This window comes from Pongo pygmaeus, chromosome 4 (genome assembly GCF_028885625.2).
Source record: "Pongo pygmaeus isolate AG05252 chromosome 4, NHGRI_mPonPyg2-v2.0_pri, whole genome shotgun sequence".
Classification (NCBI taxonomy): Eukaryota; Metazoa; Chordata; class Mammalia; order Primates; family Hominidae; genus Pongo; species Pongo pygmaeus.
In genome coordinates, this window is record NC_072377.2 from 98,761,355 (window position 1) to 98,782,647 (window position 21,293).

General features: G+C 35.9%; 1 protein-coding gene across 15 annotated transcripts in view; it reads right to left on the reverse strand.

Annotated features, from left to right (window-relative positions):
- MCTP1 (multiple C2 and transmembrane domain containing 1) overlaps positions 1–21,293 on the reverse strand; it is a 609,877-nt gene that overhangs the window by 178,990 nt on the left and 409,594 nt on the right. For all 15 annotated transcript variants that reach the window (XM_054489419.2, XM_054489418.2, XM_054489417.2 and 12 more), the window contains 2 exons: positions 16,801–16,987; positions 11,037–11,130 (listed from right to left, as the gene is read on the reverse strand). In XM_054489419.2, the coding sequence (XP_054345394.1) occupies positions 11,037–11,130; positions 16,801–16,987 (281 nt within the window). The remainder of the gene's footprint in view (positions 1–11,036; positions 11,131–16,800; positions 16,988–21,293) is intronic.

Sequence of the window (21,293 nt, forward strand, 5' to 3'; positions counted from 1 at the left end):
CAGAGTTAATCCTGATCCATCAGTGGTGGGCTTTGTCCAGGGTCATTTTGCTGCTGACAAGTAGCACAGTTTGCTGGATGTGATGTGTTATAAAAATGTGTGTGTATGGGGACCCAGTGATCACCTCTTTGTTGCCATGTCTGAAAACACAGAAGGCTTACAATAGCATGGAAAGCAATTCATACCCATGGGGGCCTTTTATTTTGGGCCTACCTTGTACAAATTAAGTTCTTTCATTTAATTTTCTCAGTTGCCACAGTTTGAAATGACTATATTTTAATCTTTTAAAAAATATAATCAAGGTTGCCATCTATCCCTTATAGAAACTGGAATTTCAATCATAACATATAATAATGTTATAGTTGAGGGAATTCCATCGTGTCCACCAGAACAGAAAGCAGCATATGTTGAAGACATCTTCCATCCTCCTTTTATCACTGGAGATGGGCTTTGACCTTATCCTTTTCCATCAACTGACCTCAACATATTTCAAACACCTGATTGGTAGAATTACATTAACTCACACTTTTAACTAGGTCCCCACTGGGTCTGAGTCTGGGACTGAATAATAATAATAAGACTTATTTTTTCTCACTAAGTCATGAAGCAGATTTCATTACGGCAAGAAAATTGACACCCTAGAGTTGTGGCTTTCAGCCTACTAGATCTAATACTTTTTTTTCATATTGAAGATTTTGTAATGTCCTCTTTACTATCCTGGAATAAAACTGACTGACACACAATTTCAAATTTTAATATAATACCAGAACCGTATTATAAAGGAGGACTAAATAGAAAGTCGTTGACAATAAAATCATACATTGATTTATTCAACAAATATTTATTGAGTGCCTATTATGTGTCAGGCCATATGAACAGAAAAGGGAAATGTGTCTGCTGTCTTCAAATTTACTTATAGTGGGAATGGAGGAGAAAGAGAATAAGTACCGAACATAGTTACTAGATATATTGTATGTTAGAGAGTGCTATGTGTTAATAAAAAAACAGAAAAAAATAGAGTAAGAAAAGGGGTTTGGAGAGGGTAGAGGAGGGGCACTGCTTATAGATTTAATTGGGGTGGTCGGAATAGGCCTCATTGAGAAGGTGAGGTCTGAGCAAGAACTGAAGGGGGTAAAGGAGTAGCCAAGTAGAAAAGTAGAGAAAAGTAGAGAAACACTTCTGGAGAAAAGTGATCCAGGTAGAGAAAGAGCTAGACCAAAAGCCTGGTGTGCTTGAGGCCTCTGATACTGGGGCAGGGTGTGCAATGGGAAGGTTAGTAGAAGATGTCAGAGAAGTAATGGGGAATAAGGTAATTAAGTGCCTTGGACACCATCTTAAGGTCTTTGGTGTATACTGTGTGAAATGGCAGCCATTTGCAAGGCTTGAATCAATAATACTATGTATTTCAGCATGCAATCTAGGCTTAGACAATCATGAAACAGATTTTAAACGTATATCAATATCTATATTTAAATGCAGGATTAAATTTTCATTATGTACATTTTCATTATGTAGGACATTTAGCATCCCCAACCCCAGCTACCAAACACCAGAATGCTCCCCAGTCATTATGGCAACTAAAATTCCCTCAAAAATCTCCAAACACCCATTGGGGCAATACTACCCTCCTCCTAATTGATAATCATTGTCTAACAGCAATAATTCTTAAACATTTTGATCTTAGGAACTCTTAAAAATTATTGAGGATCTCAAAGAGATTTTATGTGGGCTATATCTATCAAAATGTACCCATGTTAGAAATGAAAACATTAAAAATATTTATTAATTCACTAGAAATAATAAATCCATGACCTGTTAACACTGAAGTAATCAAAGATTATGTAGCCCTTGGAAAACTCCATTGTGCACTCATGAAAGAATGAGAATAAAAAAGGCAAATAATATATTAGTATTATTATGAAGATAGTTTTGGCTTCAGAGATCCCTGAACGGGTCTTGGGGATCCCCAGAGATTCCTGAACCACGCCCTGAGACCCAAAGCTAATGGAAATAGGTAAAGCTCAATGTAAATATGAATTTATTTCCCCTGGGATATAGAACTATCTGCAAAAGAATATGTACAGAATTGTGTGTAACTAGATGCATTCTTGAGTCTTGGAATTGAACCATATTGATATATGTTGGGAAGCTCAAAATTTATGACAGAAGAATAAGAAGGGAAAGGAGACAGATGAGAAACTGGAAAAGAAAGAGGAAGGAGACTATGGGACCTATAAAATGAGAAGAGACCGTGAGAAAATTATGCCTAAGCTTTTAACAGCTTAGATAAATTATGGTAAGAACATTTAAATACTTCATTTTCAATTCATATTTAATATAGAAACTATATGCAAGTGATTCGTTACAAGCTTAGAAACACAAAAGTTGTTTGGTCTAAAATGAGAATAAAAATACATTAGAAGTTCCTTTGTTTTTGCAAGGCTTGTTAGATACTTTAGGACTTATAGTAAATATATACTCAATTAGACCTCCCTGCAGAAAAGCATGAGGCTTCAGATAAGCTTTCCTATAAGTAAATTAATCAGCTGGAGAGACCTTTTGCAGTGAAATAACTTTTTTATGCTTAAAAAAATTAAGTACTCTATTAGGTGATTAAACATTTTAAATATATTTTTAAAAGCTAATTAAAGGCAATAACTGAAAATTGTCATCTGTTAAGTCTTTGCCTTTAGAATAATGTCTTTGTCTCTTTATTTCTCTTTTACAAAATATCTCATCCAGGAATCTGTTATTTATCTTGGTACCTGCTACAATATCTGAGAATCTGAAGGCTTCGAAACAAATCTTAAGAGGTCAAGTTCAAAACTTCATCCAGGGCTTGCCTCATCTCTGCAACCAGGTGGTCCTTCAGGCTCTGCTTTGAAAGTTTTAGTAATGTGGAAATCATTACCTCTACAAGAATCTTTGGATCTATTTTTTGTTGGCAATTGTGATTTGTGGAAAATGTTTCTTCACATCGTGTATAAAATTATGTCTCTGTAGCTTTTTATCTATTCTATAATTTGCCTTCTGTAGTAATTAGAAAATCTTAATGAAATGATAGGCATGAAGGGAGGGTACAGCATCTATCACATAGGGAAAATGTGATCAATGTTCGTTATCTGCTGTCCTCTGCTGGACACTGTGGATGGCTTGCTGAGCATCCATTCTAGTGTCTCTTCCTGATCTATAGAGGACATTAAGCCTAAAGTGACATTTCTAGATTCCCTTGCAGCTTGAGATGTAGATGTGATTTAGGTTGCATGAATCAGATGTTCTAGCCTAAGACTTGATATTAGAATTCAATTAAGTGAGAGCACCTGGAGTCAATTTTACTGCTGCAGACTGCAAGCAGGGGTCATGTATCTGTTGTCACAGTGTCTTCTCAACTCTTTAATGTCAATAACTCCTTGGTTCTGCCATGTGGCTTTAGTACTAACCTCTAGAGACTGAACTTAGAGTCTCTTTTCTTAGGCCCTTCCTGCCCCCCAAAGATTCTGTGATTTATTTAATATTTTATTATAAATTCCCTTCTGATTAAGTTTTCTAGGAGGAAGTTTGCTCTTTGGACCTAAACATAGGCCATTTACCCTCCTTGCTAGCTCTGATCTACATTCTCCTCATGACAGGCCTTTGGATAATTGATAAAAGAAATCATATGTCCTCAAGTTCTTCTTTTCTCCAGTACAAATATGTCGGTGGCTTTTGTAGAAAGATCTAGATCAGCATGCCTGCCCTGCCATTTACAAGCTGGTGTGTGTGTGTGTTGATCACAGAAGAGTTAACTAACCTCTCCAGGCCTCTTCAGTTTTCCAAATTATAAAGTGGGAATAACAATAGTCCCTAATAAGGTTGTTGTGAGATTAGTTATGTATGATAATTCTTGCACCAAGCTCAAGTTAGTGTCTAACATGTGATCAGGGCTCAGTAAATGTTACTTGTCATTATTATTGTTATTATTGTCATTCCAGCACTATTCTCAATTGGCTTGATTTTAAAACACCAGATATACCAGTTGAAAATATATTCTGGTTAGTCAATGTCCTTCTTTAAAGAGTATTCACAAACTGGATTCATACCCCAGCATATCTGATGAGTCCACTCTCAACATTTCACCTTTATTCAATGTAACAGAATTGATGTATGTATAATTTACTCTCATGGAGTTTAAACTCAACTCAAATCCTAAAGTCTGTTCTTTATTTTCTATGGTTAAAGCAAGATATCACAGTTTAGTACCCAGGAAAGACTTTGGATTTACACTTTTTAATGTTCATCTTGTTGAATTAAGCCTATTATTTGTCTGTAGTATAGGATTGTATACATATACTGTTCTCACATAAAATGAATTAAGTAGCCCTCCTAGCAACTTTGATAAGGAAGCAGTCAATTACCTCCTCAAAGTAATTAGTAAACACATTGAACAGCTTAGACCAAGGACAGAGCCCTGTAACCCACTTGGCATCCCCAGTGACATCAATCCTTTAATAATTACTCTTCAGGCTTGATTATTTAGTCATTCACGAGTCCAACTATACTATCGTTTAACCCAAGTATCTCTGTAGTAAGTTTTTTTTTTTTTCAAAAAATCTAGTTAAATCTAGATCGTCTCTGTTTGTAGCATTTCCTTGATCCCTTGTTCTAGAAAATACATCACCTATTTGCACAATTATGTTGTAATGTAGCAAAATATTTTTTAAAAGTTTAATTTTAAACAATGATTCTAGCATCATGAAAGTATTTCTTCAAGCACTGAGTGAAATCCTAGAGCTAGCCCTCTGAGCCAAATCAGCAATTTGCTATTTCTTTACTCAAAGGATCATTTTGTAATCTTTGTTCTACAGAACCTGATTAATTATTTTATAGTATTTCTCTTTCCCTCATTTCCCATTGATAGTGGGACCACCACTTTCTCAGCCCATAGTCCTTCACCTCTAGTGCATATCAAACCCAATTATTAATCTCTTTTGTCATCCCACCTATTCTTCCAGGGCAGTATCTTCTAACCATGTGACCTGCATATGAATCACACATGATTTCTGTAATTCTCTTTAAAACACTGCCTCAGATTCAGGCCTCATCAGCCCTTGTGCTAAATTATCATTTTCATTCCTCTTTTTGGAGATATTTGATAACAACTCTTTGGTTTTAGAAGAACACTTTTTCTATAATTAGAATTTGGCTAGGTTTTAAAAATGCAATTACTAAAGAAAGTAAATTTTATTTGTATGTAAGACGTGGTGACATAAAAGAAGGAAGAACAATGATTTGCTTTCTTTCCCTGTGATATTTTTATTTGTTTAGGCTCATTCTTAAGGAAAAGATTTACATAGTATTAATACATTTATCATGTACATGTATATAATATTGTTTTCTAAACCAGGTATATTACCGTGATAAGAATAGCAGGTGTTGTATATTTTTGATGCATTATAAATTGGATAAAATGTCTTCTCATGGTATACTATCTGCTTAAAAGTCTTCTATGAGCATAATTATTAAAAAGCAAATGGAACATTAGCTTATATAATGGAAATAGAGCATACTTTCCTTGAGGAATGTCCTATATACTCTGTGTTAAAGCTTAGGGTTTTTGTTTCAAGCAATATAATTTTCAGATGTTAAGATAGTAAAGCTAAGAAACTATGACTATTTGCACATCCTCTCTTTTATTTGGTAGATTATTTTTATACCTGACAATATACCAAGATGAAGGACTTCCACTATATTTTATACAGTTCTTTGAATTAAATTACGTAGAACTTAAAGGATTTATATTTTATCTTCTTCCAACATAAATTTTAAGGAATGATCGTAATATTTAAGGCTGCATTTATCAGACATCGTTGATTTTATTAAATATGATGATGACAATTAAAGACACATGCTATTAATTCAAACTGCTACAATCCTATTTTAAAAAGCAACTTAGCAACTTCTTCCAATTGAGCTATTGTATTCTACAGGGCACTTGAAGTAAAAATTACATATGTCTTAAGCTATTTGCTAGCGTAACCCACCAGAAGTTAATTTTTTTAAAAGGACAATATCTTGTCTATCTCATGTATAAGTGCTTGGTATTTCTCCAACTGTATATAAAACTTTCAAAGATCAGACTTGCCTTTTTCTGTACAGCTGCCTTTTCATTTTCTTTCTCTGAATAGACCCATAATGTTCAGGGAAAATATCAAGAATAATAAATCCAAATCTTTGTATAAAATATACCTTCATGACACACTCAAGCTGGAAATCACAGGAACCAATAAAAATGCAGGCAGCCTCCTGATAATGAGGTCAGAAATACAAATAAATTTACTTTTAATGAAGACTGGAGGCACAGTAATCAAAGTGTTAAAATTCATTTCATGCATATCTCATTTGCTTCTTAGCTGATATTTACCACGCAATTCTGTGAGAAAGTAGAGGCCTAAGATGCTCCAGATAAATGGCTCAATTAATTGTACAGAGGTAGACCTCTTTGAGCTGAGCCAGAGCTGTGAGCTCTTTATTAAAAGCACTATTCTGTAGCCCATAACCTTGTTCCTTGACTCCTCTCTGGTTTCCAATTTAAACAAGTCCCCATGCGGCCTGCTCTAAAGGGCTTTGTCTCCCTGTCATTGTTAAGAGAGCTGAGGCATCCTGGAAGTGTGAAATCAGACCTCATGAGTTGAACGGTTCCCCAGGGAACGCCGGACTGCGCAGAAGGTCAAAGTCATGGGCCGGACCATCTAAAAGTGTCTGATCGCCGGTCTGTGACACAGCAAGTTGGGGGTGGGGGGTTGGGGGGGCGGGAGCTAGACTGAAGAGGACTGAAATTGAACACATCTTAATTAAAGCCCACAGACAGCAAAACAAAATGTTTTCTAGGCAGCCTGTCAAATGGGGCTTAAATTTAGCTCTGCTAATGAATCTGAGCTGCTAACTGTTATTTCTTAAGATAATAAGACTCTCATGGAAGCTGATAAAAAAACTGTAGCATGTCTTTTTCTGCTGTTTTGTTACTTAAATATTTTCCAACAATGAAGACAGTTTTCCAAAAGAAAAACATGGGAAAAGTCTATGCAAATAAAGGGGTAGTAAACATCTCTCTTAATAACTAGTAGGTTTCCAGACTACAGGGCTGGCAAGTCACAAGTCTTTACGCATAGCCTTGTTTTAGAAAAAGATACACTCATTTAATGGGACTATTTCAGTGACACATTCTATTAATTGTAAAATTCTCTCTCTCTCTCTCCCTTTTTCTCTTCCTCTCCCTCTATTGTTTCCTGAAGGAGATGGTGCATTAACTTGAGAGATCAATTCACCTGGGGTGGAGAAGTTTTATATTAGTGTACCTTTCAGTACAGTGAAAAGGTAGGACATCTTTTGAAGGGTTTCACAGTTCTCCCATGTCGCTGTTTCTGAAACTGAGTGGCTGGTCTCCCTGGGGAAGCTACGACCTCTTCCTTAGGAGCTCAGAAAAAAAACAGAGAGAAAGAGAGAGAGAACCCAGGGGAAAATGAAATGAAGGGGAGGGGCGGAGGAGAAGAACTCTTTTCTCCTTCTCCTCTTAGAACTTGAAAGAACCAATAGCCCAGGTCTAAATACTCTGCAAAGAAAGCCTCACTCAATATAGGAGACTTGGAATGTTCTGTTGAGGCAGAAATTAGGCCCTGCTCAAGGGAAAGAATAATCAGAAGCTAAAAAAGACAAATGATAACATGAACTATTTCCTACCACCCAAAGAAAAAATATTTTCCCACCACCCACCCCACCCCACCCAACCCCACCCCAATGGCCTTTCCTCACAATGTGTAGAGTTTTAAGGAAAACTTGATCTAGCTGCAGAGAGAATCTCCCCCAGTGAACGCGGGGCCAGACAGTCTCTAGGTCTTGCTTTGATGGTGCGGAGAGACATTAACCTTTTCACTGGTTAGTTGAAAGGTAAGTAAGTTGTACTGAGAGGTATTTTTCAGTGACTCAAATTTTTTCCCTTATGAAGAATTTAGCTGACCAACTTTTCAAACCAGAGTGCCGCTTTCTCAGGCTGTGAAAAGCTGCCCACAATTTGACTGAAATTTCAATCCACTCTTGTGCCTTGCTCAATGCATGTGTATGTGTGGGAGTTGTAAATTGAGGCCTTAACCACCAGAGTTAATCTCTTTTTTAAATCTGTATTAACCTTAATGATTTGAAGTGCACTGTCCAACACTGGGCTATTGAGACTGAAGAAAAAACTACCCTCGACTATCAACAGTTTATTAGGGGCTTAACTGAAGTGACCTACTGTAGTAGTGTTCAGCTGAACAAGGCTATAGGCTTTTTGTGGAAAGGGAAAGAATTGAGGGTTTCATTAAAAAGTAATTTGTGCTTTATACTCACTCATTCAAAGAGAGTCTCAATTGCTCTTTATTCACACAGAGTTAATACAGTATCACAATGTTTCTCAATGAATGTGTTGTAACAAAAGAAAAATTTTACATTTTGAAAGGGAAAAATTCTTTGTAACTGTAGTAAGATTGATGGCTACTTAAAAGACTATAGAATCTTTCTTTCCTGTGCTCATGTCTAATGATGGAATATAATAATTTAACATTTTTTGCTGAAACAATGGGAGTTTAACTTTATGTTCAGATCATTAAAAATATCTAAAAAATAGAGCCAAGTTGTTCAAATATAAATTTGTCTCGTTAGACTTATTTAGAAAAAGTGTTCTAAAACCAACCGTGTATCTTACAGTAACAGGCTCATTTGTACCATGTTAGAAAATATTCTTGCCTTAGCACAGACAGTTACCAGTGATTTAAAATCTCCCCTCTACATCGACAAAATTCCTAAATGGACTCTAACTTGAGGATTTGAAGACAGCGCTAGTCAATTGCCTCTTTTCAAACTATTGCCTAATAACTTGTAGAGGCTGACTGTTATTATCCACTGAGATGCATATCATATCTTTAACGTTCTTTGAACAAGTAAAAGAGAAAACAGACAAAGAACTTACTTGTGTCCCAAATTTAATGACAAAGACAAGGAAGCATGAGGATACATCTATCTGTGTGTGTGTGTGTATATAAAGTATCCTTTTCAAAAGTAAAAATTATTTTTAAAATTGGTAGTATATTCAGACATTTCTGACTCAAATATATAGTCTTCCATTTTTGCCACCATCACAAATGTCGTAAAGACCACAGAAGGTCCAAGAGTGAGCAAGGTCAAAGACTGAATTATCTTTTTGGCCCTGAATAGTTCAACATCTCTCTTGTTCAATTCAGAGCACATTAGATTATAAGGTCAGCATGAAATGGGGAATCATTAGATTTCTCTCTCTAAAAGTGGAGGAAAAAAATGGAGACTCTGTTATTTAGTATTCCCCAAATTAATGTTCATTTTATCAAATGAAAATTATGTCTCATTGAATCCCCAGGGGAAAGGCTATTGTTATTCACCTCAATTTACATAGAACCATTAGGAGAGAAATATCTCTATTTTTTTCCAGCTTTGAGAGAACATGTATTTTAACTTCCATAGTGGCACACAGGCCACCTGGGTTAATCTAGTTTGCATATTCATGAAGTTTGAAAATCAATGACAGCTTCTCTCCAAAGAAGACAAACTTATACAATTCTATCCAATTGTATAATGGGCAGGAATCTAAGCTTTTGAAGTAAATGGTACTTGCATTTTTCTAAAAGAAATGATTGTGCCAGATTAATTTGATTATAGTCATACTAGAAAGAAATTTCATAAGTAGGAAAATGTATATACATTTTACATTAATTGTTTTATACAAGGAGCCAAATTAGCATATATGCAAGTATTACAAACTACCCACTCTCCCATTTTCAGGTATGCCTGTTTTGAAAAAATATGTGACAACTGTTGTCATCTTCTTGGTTACAAATGAGTTGATAATTACCTTTTTAAAGGAACTGTAAACTAATATTTTAAATTTTCTCACACATGGTCATTTAATAGGCAAATATTAAGATATAAAAATATTGCAGTTTTGGAACAAACATCTGCTATTTTTCATTTGAAGGCATGTTACCTTTTAATTTGTTTTTGATTCTGTTGAATGAATTAAAGAAGTGCACAGTGATTTCAGGTCCTTGGATGGTAGGAAAAGCACATTTCTTCCTTTGAAATAAGTTTGTTACCTCATTAGGATTATCTGACTGAATGTTCAAAATGGTAAGCATACTTCCAGAATGATAAGCTGATATTTTCTTTCAGAAACAGTGAAATTTGCACAAATTGGTCAAGCCAGTCCTATTTATTGTCTAACTTGAGATGGATAATTTAAGGAACAGTATAAACATCCCCCAAATCCTTATGAAATTAAATTCATAAATGAATGGTCACATTGTTATAAATTCAAAATAATGATTTAATTCTGGAAATTGATGAAATAATTGCCATCAGCCTGTTTGTTAATATGTTACAGAAATAGCATTATGCAAATCAGGAAGCTTTAAGAGACAAAACTAATGTGGACATTTGTATAGCCTTGTTTCCTACTTTAAGAAATTTCAAACAATCTAGAGACTTAGTTTAGATCCAAAATTATCTCTGGGATGTGCCAGGGAATTTGGACGACTAATGAGTTGGATCAGCAACCCAAATATCAAGAGTTCATACCAAGTTATTGAGTATTATGCACCTAAAATTTTCAGTGAAATATGCAACAGATTTCATGCCATGTTTGAATTATAAGTGTTGATGCTATGAGGGAAGCTGATTCTGTAAAGCATTGGTTCAATACCTGGAAATAATATCTGGAAGAAGTATTCCTGCTACATTGATTAAACTTCCAAGAAGGCAACAATTCAAAAGTCATTTTGCTTTTTAGTGTTTATTTTTAATACATTACCCTGCCTTTAAAAATCAGAGATACTATAAAAATCAGGGGGTTGGCAAATATTTCTAAGATCATCCCTGAATCTTTAAATTATTTACTTTGATGATCCATCAGGTGAAATGCAAAGTTGAATTATTAAATGGTGTAGACCTTGTGTGCTGCTTGATCTGAGCAATAGGAGAATTTCATCATCTCTTACCAGTGACGTCAGCAGCCATTAACCCTTCTGCTCTGATGACTTTCACCTGGAGAAATCCCACATCTTTCAGGTTGTGAAATATCCTCAATGGGCTCTGAAAGACCCCAACATCAGTATTAGAAAAGGGAGGTCCCAAGGAGTCTTAAAGAGTGTGCTGAGAAAACATTAGATTTTTTAGTTTATCTTCAGACTCTGGGGTAAGAAGATCAACATTAAACTAATATATATATTTTTTTACTATTTTCCTCTTGGTGAGTTTTGGAAATTGCATGTGCTAGCTGAGGATTAAATTACCTAAAGATTGTTTTCTAGTATTTATTTCAAAAGACTTATGCAATTCTACATTAGAAATTAAGTAGTTTTACATAAGTAAAATACATACAGTATCTTTTAAAATAAATCAAATTGATGACTAAAAATAAATGCAGGCCGGGAGCGGTGGCTCACGCATGTAATCCCAGCACTTTGGGAAGCTGAGGTGGGTGGATCACAAGGTCAGGAGTTCAACACCAGCTTGGCCAAGATGGTGAAACCTCATCTCTACCAAAAATACAAAAAAAATTTGCCAGGCATGGTGGCGGGCACCTGTAATCCCAGCTACTCGGGAGGCTGAGGCAGATAATTGCTTGAACCCGGGAGGCAGAGGTTGCAGTGAGCCAAGATCGTGCCACTGCACTCCAGCCTGGGTGACAGGGCAAGACTCCAACTCAAAAAAAAAATTCAAAATAGTGAGTAACTTTTCTTAAATTTATAGTTTTATTTGCCATTTTAGTATGTATAGAATGGAAACTTTGATGCTGCATAAGGGGTTCCAAGGGTCATTTGTGTTTCTTCAGTATAAATTACCCTTCCACCATCATGAATGTACACCAGACACACACACACACACACACCTCTATGTGGATAATTGTTGCTATATAAGTAGATTTTCTGAAAGAATAAAAAAAACCACATTTACTCCCATAAATAGTTATCAATAAATGTTGAACAATAAATTATGGAATAGATATGTCTGCTTCCTTTTTCAATCTCCTCTAGCCAGCAAATCACTCCAAGAAATATTTTCATCTGTAGATATAATGGTTTGGAGATTAGCGGCTTTTTTAAAATTTATTTTTGTTTTTATTTTTTTAGAGACAGGGTCTAACTCAGGTTGGAGTACAGTAGCATGATAATAGCTCACTGTAACTTCCAAATCCTGGGCTCAAGCATTCCTTCCACCTCAGCCTCCTGAGTGGCTAGAACTACCGGCATGTGCAACCATACTTGGTTAATTTAAAAAAAACAAATTTAAAATTCTGTAGAAAAAGGTCCTGCTATGTTATCCAGGATAGTCTCTGATTCCTGGCCTCAAGTGATCCTCCAGCCTTGGCTCCCAAAGTGTTGGGATTACAGGCATGAACCACCACTCTCAGCCTAATTATCAATATTAAATCTCATGTTGTTGGATATGTAACACTATTCAGACTTTGGGGATAAGAAGATCAACATTAAACTAATTATGTTTTTCTACTATTTTCCTCTTGGTGAGTTTTGGAAATTGCATGGGTTAGATGAGGATTAAATTACCTAAAGACTATTTTCTAGTATTTATTTCAAAAGACTACTGTAGTTCTACATAAGTAAAATACATACACAATCTTTTACAGTCAATCAAATTGATGACTAAAAATAAATTCAAAAGTGGAAATTTTTCTTAAATTTATAGTTTTATTTGCTATTTTAGTATGTACAGAAGTATTGAAACTTCAATAGAAAAAAACAGATCCAAATGATAACATCTATTTCACTTCATAAATTAATAATGGTGGTGTTTTGTAAGTGTAGTACTTGAAGGAATTAAAAGAGGGAAACCAATACAATAATTCAGAAGTCTAATTAATGGGCACAAATACTTTGAGAGTAAAATGAACCAACAGAATGCCAATATGCATTTGTTTATGTACACTTCATAGCGTTTTTCTTATGACATGATCAGCACTTCTACTATGTAAATCAAAGGTACTTCTTTTTCATAATTTATAAAATGTTTCATAACCAGAGAACATAACGTACTTTTGAATAATAAAGTTATCTATTAAAATGTTACTAGAGTAAAAAGCATTCCCATCATCATATTAATAATGTGAGAATACTGACAAGCAAAAGCTTACTGCAATATGAACTTTATCAGTCCCGTATGACCAGTCATTGTTTACACTGAAACTATGACCTTGGTATATTGAGAGGAGGAAATGCGGATATATGAGTAATCCCATAACCTAACTTTTTATAAGAGTGTTTAGCATGAGGATTAACTGTTAATCTTTTATTGTTTTTAAACAGTTGTTTATCACCAAAAATCTATTTAAAATACCCAGGTGACAAGGTTCACTAAAAATGCACTTCTCTCTCCATTTAAATTCCTGTAAATGAAGGGTTTCACCGTGGGGGCGTTAGACAGCAGAATATAATTCAGAGGTTTGTAGGCACGTTGTATTCCTACAGTAACAGCAAGTTTGGAAAGTTTCTTATCTCAGAGCTTACACAATGTTGTAAATCAGGTAAGTCTCTGACCCTAATGATGGGGAATAGTTTTATCAAAAAAAGGTTTCTGTGCTTTCATTTTCAGAGGCAATTTAAATCAAGTTCCATTTTGACTAAAACAAATATAATCAGTCCTTATGTCTGAGAATCCTTTCACATTGGTAGCCTCATTCCACAGACATATTGTCTTCAGGTGCTTCGGCTCTGATCCTCTGCTTCCCATTTGGAGTGGTAATTATTGTTTGAAGGTTTCATTTCCCCAAGTCAGCTGACACTCCATAATTTATTGCAAATTTCAACAGTTTAGGCCAGTGACACATCGATTGTAATAAGAAGTAAAAATAAATTAATTGAATAAATAAATAAATAAATAAATATATTGGTTTAAAAATATAACTTCATCAAGAGGTATTCATCAAGAGGTATTCCTGCCTTGCTATTTACGGTTATTTTAGAAGGCCTAAAAACCCGGATGGCTTCTGAAGCCAGAAATTTCCATAGCAGAGGAATCTATGATTTGCTGTGAATCCTTTCAGCCTTCAATAGATGGGAAAAGATTGAAATGCTCTGGAGAGGAGTCCTCTTTATTTTTTTAATGAAAGGCTGTATAATATATTTTCTCTATGGCTGCAGCAGCTGTCAGGGAGAGCATCTCAGTTCAGCTCTATTACGGGAGAGGCAATACCCCATCCTATGGCATCAAGACGCTCTGAGGGGCCAGAGCTGATTGACAGCTTGTCACCGTGACGTCTTATTCCATCTCTGTTATGGAGAAAATTAATGTCACACCACCAGCCTTATGACTCGCTGTCATCTTAGAACCGCTCACCTTTTATCAATGCTCTAAATAACATTTCAAGCCCATCGTCTCACGGTGGACAATCCGGTCAAGGGACATTAAATCAGATGACTGTGAAATGTCATAATAAAAATGGAATGCTAACAACTTCTTCTCTAAACTAGCTCCTCTGGTTTTTAAACTGTGACAAGGGGGAGCAAGGGTTCAGCATACCCGTTCTGAAAAGGTCATACAATTGCTCTTGGTCTACTACCCATTACTACCCGCCCCCTATTGACCTTCCCTCATTTCCTCCCCCTAAAAGACGAAAAAAAGAAAAATGGAATTAGCCATCTTCTCAGAATGTGGTGATCAAAAAATGGCTCACAGAGCGATGTTTGTTTAATTTGTGGGGCTTCAATCCTTAGCAATGAACAGCTAAACGACAGCAATGGAGGGCTTTTTTTAGGGCTGTTTCATATCAGAGTGGGGGCAATTCATTTGCTTCCCTGACAGTGACCAATGTCAAATTCCTAAATTTGACCTCAACTTTTAAAAATACACATGTTCTTGCAGGAAAATATAGAAGTAATTCTCCAAACAACCTCCATTATATGTTTCTCCAAAACAAATGATATTTCAGATATGATATGGCATTCATTCATTCATTTCATGATCCTTATAATAAAAAGGAAACACACTGAAATCCTAATCCATAGGTCTTTGTCTTTTTATGGATATGAGTAAATATAACAGATATGCTACGTTACATATAGTGGTTTCGTAGCAGATATGTCTCTAGAGGGAGGTATAGGCCTCTGCCTGAAATTGGAGGCTTAAAAAAAGTATATTTAAACATAGTTCATTTTTTAATATATTGAGCAGACTATAATCTGAGAATTAAGTCAAACATCTGCATAATATTTTACATTTTATTGAAAAAAGACATGGAAACAAATATTCAAATTCTGAATGGAAATGGCCAATTGCCATTCAGCCATCCAGCAAAAAGAAAAAAAATTAATAATAGGTGGATTACTTCTAATTACTTAGGCGGCAGTATCCTTTAATATATGGGATAATATCAAAATATTAATCCATCAACTATAGTATAATGCCTAGAAGAATTTTTGTATTAATATACTGATTAATTCCATTAAAATTGTTGTAATTTATGAGGCTCACTTCTGGTAACGGAAGAATATGTTTTGGTGGATACCACAATGTAAAATAATCTTCATAACTGCAATTATATATTAGAAGATGTCACACAATATCTTAGGCTCTTAGGTGGTTTAAAAATATATACTATTTAGCCTTGCTAAGTCACCTCTATTAAACTGTTTATGATAACACCATTGGTGGATGAGTTGTACAAGCATTAGCAGACAGCTGATTCAGTGGAGATAGCCAGAATAAATTTGCTGAAGCGCACATCCTGCTAATCTGTTTGAAGAATATTGTAGAGCATTAGTACCAGCACTTCATGTTATCTGCACAGCCTGATAAGGTACATCTTTATTAAATTCAGTTATTGAAAGGATGTCAGTCAGCAAATAGGAATATTTTAAAGTCTAAAAAAAAAGTGGTTCTTTGTTAGAGCTTGGTTTCATGACTGAGTGTCTAGAGGAGCCTTCTAAACACCTGGCGGCACTGTACAATACAAGCTTTGTGATTTTAAGTGGAAAAGCTTTTTTCCCAGCTTCATGGGTACTAAGGCATTTACTTTTTCAAACCGTCATTGAGAGAGAATGGTGGAGTAAGAGCTCCCCTCTCTGTTGATTCAAGAAAACTACATGGTGGGAAATGTCCAGTGGGAGGATGCTGGGAAATAGGAAGATTTGGTTGTGGATATTTCAGTTTGGTAAAATTTGAAGAGGGTAGTCATTTTAGTGAATCACTATTCCATACTATCGTTCCACATTTGATCAAAAAGAAGGAGGCTTCCTTTAATTCTATTTCACATTCAATTAAAAAAATTAAAGGAATGAAGTGAGGCTTTCCTGAGCAGCTGAAAATAAAAATCATTCCTGTGAATACTCTTTAGTTACCAGCGTACTAATTAACGTAAGTACCATTAACTCCATCTCAAACTTGGAAAGACAAAGAAATTTTAATTGCAGCTACAAAGAATCAATAAATTAACTTTAAAGTCACGTTGTATAAACCTGGCCTTCCTATATGGGTAGCATCCCTGCATGATAAAATCACTGAGTAGAATCTCAGAATCCAGAATTTGCTCTGGAAGAGAATCTAGAGAATATCAAGTCTCTAGACATGGGTGGGTAATGCAAATGCTTCTGCAAAGGTCTGTGTGGCATTTGTTTTCACTCAGCTTTTTACTTGTGCCAATTCTTCCACCAGACGGCTTCTCAGAAGTACTTCTGTCCCTCCAGGTAAATTGTTTACAACCTGATCTAGTCACATGTGTCTCTGGAAGGAGGAGGGTTACATACGTACATATCTCTTTAATATCTCCTCTCGTTCCTTCTGGTCCTCCAGGGAGTTGACGGACAGGTCAGAGATGCTGACTGTGGCTGATGCTGTCAGAGTGACCAGCAGCACCAGGTGTCCTTCACCCTCTTCCAGCTGCAACTCCAGCTTGTGTGTCTGTTCCCTACTGAGGGCTGACAGGTCGACCTGGCACCTAGAGACAAATGTTTTGAATCAGCAAGTGGCTTTTTTTTTTTTTCTTTTTTTTTTTTTTTTTTTGCCGTATGAAACAGCTGTTCAGAGCTCTATGAAACATAAATCAATAGAAGTATTATTTGGACCACTGGAAGAATACATCTTTCAAGTCAGCTGACTTTCCTCGAAAATTCAGACCCTGATTATCGTAGGGTCTGTAACTGTTAATTTCCCGTAAGATACAAAAAATATGCTAATCTGAAATTCTCTTATTACCCACTGTCACGGTATTCATAAAAGTGGTAAGGACTTCCTATCTCTAGGTGGCCTAAGGAATTAGGTCGCTGGGGCTTTGCCTATAGAAAAAATCATGTGTGCTATCTAGAGAGACCAACTACCAAAATTCTGAATTTTTGTGTTACTTTTAAAAAATGGATGTTTTCCCCCATTCATAAATGTTATTAAGCAGTGAATAGAATATGTACCATTGTGATGTCATACGTTTTATATTTTTTAAAACCATGCCAATATATTCACAGTACTCTGTATAAACCGAAATAAAAACACATAAATCTCCTGAAAACATAATAGCTCAAGTGTTAGGCACCTGAGTTGTGCTAAGAGGGGATTTCTAACGTGGCAGTGCATGCTCTGTATGCCACTCTCTCAGAGCTAATACCTTGAAAACGCTTTTCATAAAAATGTCAATTGATTTTGAAGAGAAAGGTAATATGGTGACCACAAGGCTAATAAACGGAGAGAAAGGTGGCAGGCATGAGTGAAAGGCATTTAAAACAGGAAATAGCCAATTATAAGAATAAATGTGGTATCCTACCATAAACTGGACAGATTAAATTCTTGCTCTTTCTTATTCCTCACTCTATTTGGTATTTATGGTTTTGCTTTTAAACTAAACTCCTATGGACAGTGTTTCCAAGCTTGTAGTTGAGTTCAAACATCTCTTTAGCAAGAGTGATTGCAGATATTGAACTGAAGTCCAATATTTCAATAGGCCTTTTATTTTTGCCTACTGGTTAATATGAGGGATATCTGGGACTAGACACAAATGGGAGGAAGGGAATATTGATATAAGAAAGGAAAACAATAAGCAATGCCCTGGTCAGTAGGAGAAAGTCAATGTGTACTAAATGCTAACTACTGAGAAATTGAGAGATCAGAGTCTGTACAAGTCTGGAAAACATCTTCCTGAAGTTAGAATGTATGTCAAATAACTGCATTGTTTCTGCTATCACAATACCCATTCCAAGGTACTCTCATGCTGTCTCCTCAAACTCTGAAGGGTGAAAAAACATATCACATCCCTTATCTCATGTTTTAATTTTAATTGGAATTAAGTTCTTAGAAATAACATCTGGAAGAAATTGAGGTTAAAAATTTTTACAGTGGAAAACAACCATTCAAACATATTCTCCAATGAAAAAAAGGTATTATCTTTAGAGATCTTTCCAGCACCTGTCACACTGCTGGGCCCATAGTTTGTTGAATGCAAATAACTCTGGCTTGGATAGGGAGTATAATACTAGAGAATTGATGAGAGACTATAATTCAGACAATATTTTTCGTTGGATACAGTTGGAACCAAGAAAAGTCTTTCACTCACTTTGCTTTTTCTTTTTTTTTCCACTCACTTTGATCATGCATTTCCTGGTCCCTTCCTTTTTTATATGATGCTGCAGCACTAAAACGCATTGATGTCTTCTGAAGGATTTTCTTCTATGCCCATTACCACTTTGTACTGATCATATAGATGCTGGTTTCTCTTAATTTATATTAGTCATTGCATTTAATGCTTTACAGGTGGGGAAACTGCTCTCAAGATTATATAAGTTAGGCTTTGCAAGCTGGCAATTTTCAGATGGAATCTGATTCACAGATTTGTTGTTTTGCTTGTGCTAAAAAAGTTTTGAATATAAATATTTTTAAATATAGGGTAAATGTCCTCTGAATTAGTTACTGTTCCCCATACTGGCCTATTTCACTTAATTACACTACCTTGCTCTACTAGGCAGAAGGATTTGTGATTCTTGCAGTCTCCTTAATTTACCAATGAGAAAACTAAGGGCCAGGGAGGGTACATGACGGAGGGGAGACATACGGTTAGTTATTAGCGGAGCCCATCTGAACCTGGGACTCTGGAATCCAAGATCTAGACTTTTCTCCACCACTCTATCTTTAAGTAACCATGCATCCCAGGAAGAAGCACTGTTAGCAGTGCTTCTCAAACTGGGTAATATCTGGGCTTTTTTTTTTTAATTTTAATTTTTTCGAGACCAGGTCTTACTCTGTTGCCTAGGCTGGAGTGCAGTGGTGCAGTCACGATCATGGCTCACTGCAGCATTGACCTCACAAGCTCGGGTGATTCTTCCCACGCCAGCCTCCAGGTAGCTGGGACGACAGGTGCGTGCCACCAGGCCTGGCTAATTTTTTTTTTTTTTGTATTTTTTGTAGAGATGGGGTTTTGTCATGTTGCCCAGGCTGCTCTTGAACTCCTGGGCTCAAGCAATCCACCTAGCTCAGCATTCTAAAGTGCTGAACAAGCCACCACACCCAGCCCTGGACTTTTTGAGACAGAGTCTCATACTATCGCCCAGGCTGCAGTGCAGTGGCACGATCTCAACTCACTGTAACCTCTGTCTCCTGGGTTCAAGCAATTCTCGTGCCTCAGCCTCCCAAATAACTGGGATTACAGGCGCCCACCACCACGCTCAGTGGATTTTTTTTTTTTCATAGTTTTAGTAGAGATAAGGTTTCACCATGTTGACCAGGCTAGTCTCAAACTTCTGACCTCAGATGATCCACCCACCTCGGCCTCCCAAAGTGTTGGGATTACAGGCATGAGCCACTGCACCTAGCTGACTTTTTTCCCCCAGACTTTTATTTTAGGTTTTGGTGGGCACATGTGCAGATTTGTAATATAGGTAAACTCTCCTGTCACAGGGTCTTGTTGTACAGATTATTTTGTCACCCAGGTACTAAGCCTAGTACTCACTAGTTACTTTTTCTGATCTTCTCCCTCCTCCCAAACTTTGCCCTCAAGGAGGCCCCAGTGTCATTCCCCTGTTTGTGCCTGGACTTATTTTTAACAGAAAGAAGTATCTCAGTTTCCAAGTATGAAAATATGTTATTTTTATGCTTTAAAAATATATATAAACCAGAGAAGAAGGCTATAAGTTATTGTTCTTATAAGATGATTAAGAAAAATTTATAAATTGAATTTTGAAACTATGAAACTAATAAATTTAAATTAACAATACAAATATATAGGGAATATTATGCTTTTCTGTAACAACTAAAATTTCAGTATTGGGTGTACTCATAGAAATAGTTTATCTCAGGTCCTGTGCTATATTCAGTGGTTCAGAATTTTGACTTTAATAATTCCAATGTAGAGAATGCCCGTTTTCATAAATATATCAGACAAGAGTGTATTTAATGACTTCAAGATTCTTTGTGCTAGTTAAGGTTATTCGGATCTCTTATTTATCTAAATATTCTACTCGAGAGTAAGATGCCATTTTAAATGAAGTGTCACCTGTAACTAAGCAAAGTTTTCTTGTTAGCTTGAGGATAAACTTAAAGCTTCACTGATGGGTATCAAATCATATTGTTGCTGGAATTGGGTGGGGAAAAAGCATTTGCTACATCCTCATAACTTTTGAACAAATATGTTCAAGGATGGAACTCTTACAACATAGTCTAGTGCAATGTGAATATAGTACTAACTGCTATGGGGTAGATTCTTCTATATTTGGCTCACCTGTACTGTTATGTCCTGAACAAAGGGAGGTTTCACTACCGTTTGAACATAGAAGTAATAAGTGGTCATCCAGATGGTTCAGGATAGGTATACAGTAATGGTTTCATATTGTTACCAAGCTAAAAATGCAAAATTTAAAAAGCATCAAAACAAATTTATGAATTCCAAAAATATGTTCACAGATACATACACAGAGAAAAGATCCCGGGTTTGGGAGTCAGAATCCCTTTGTTCTAGACCTCAGTCTTACATTAATTAGTCATGTGACCTCTTTCAAGATAACTTATCCTCTTGGATTTCAGTTTTCTCATCTGCAGATGAACTTTAAATTCTCAAACCCTCAAATTCCACAATTTGTTGTAACTCTGTGTTTACATTTGCTGCATCTTCCTTTCTTTGCAATTCCACAAATCAAAAAGCTAAGAGAACAAAATTATCTTATAGGCAGTGAAATATTATTCCTCAGATGTATTGCTAAAAAAACTTGAATGTTGGTGTAAGAAGGCATCTCATCTCATGTAATTTCAAATTGTATTGCAAAGAGCAG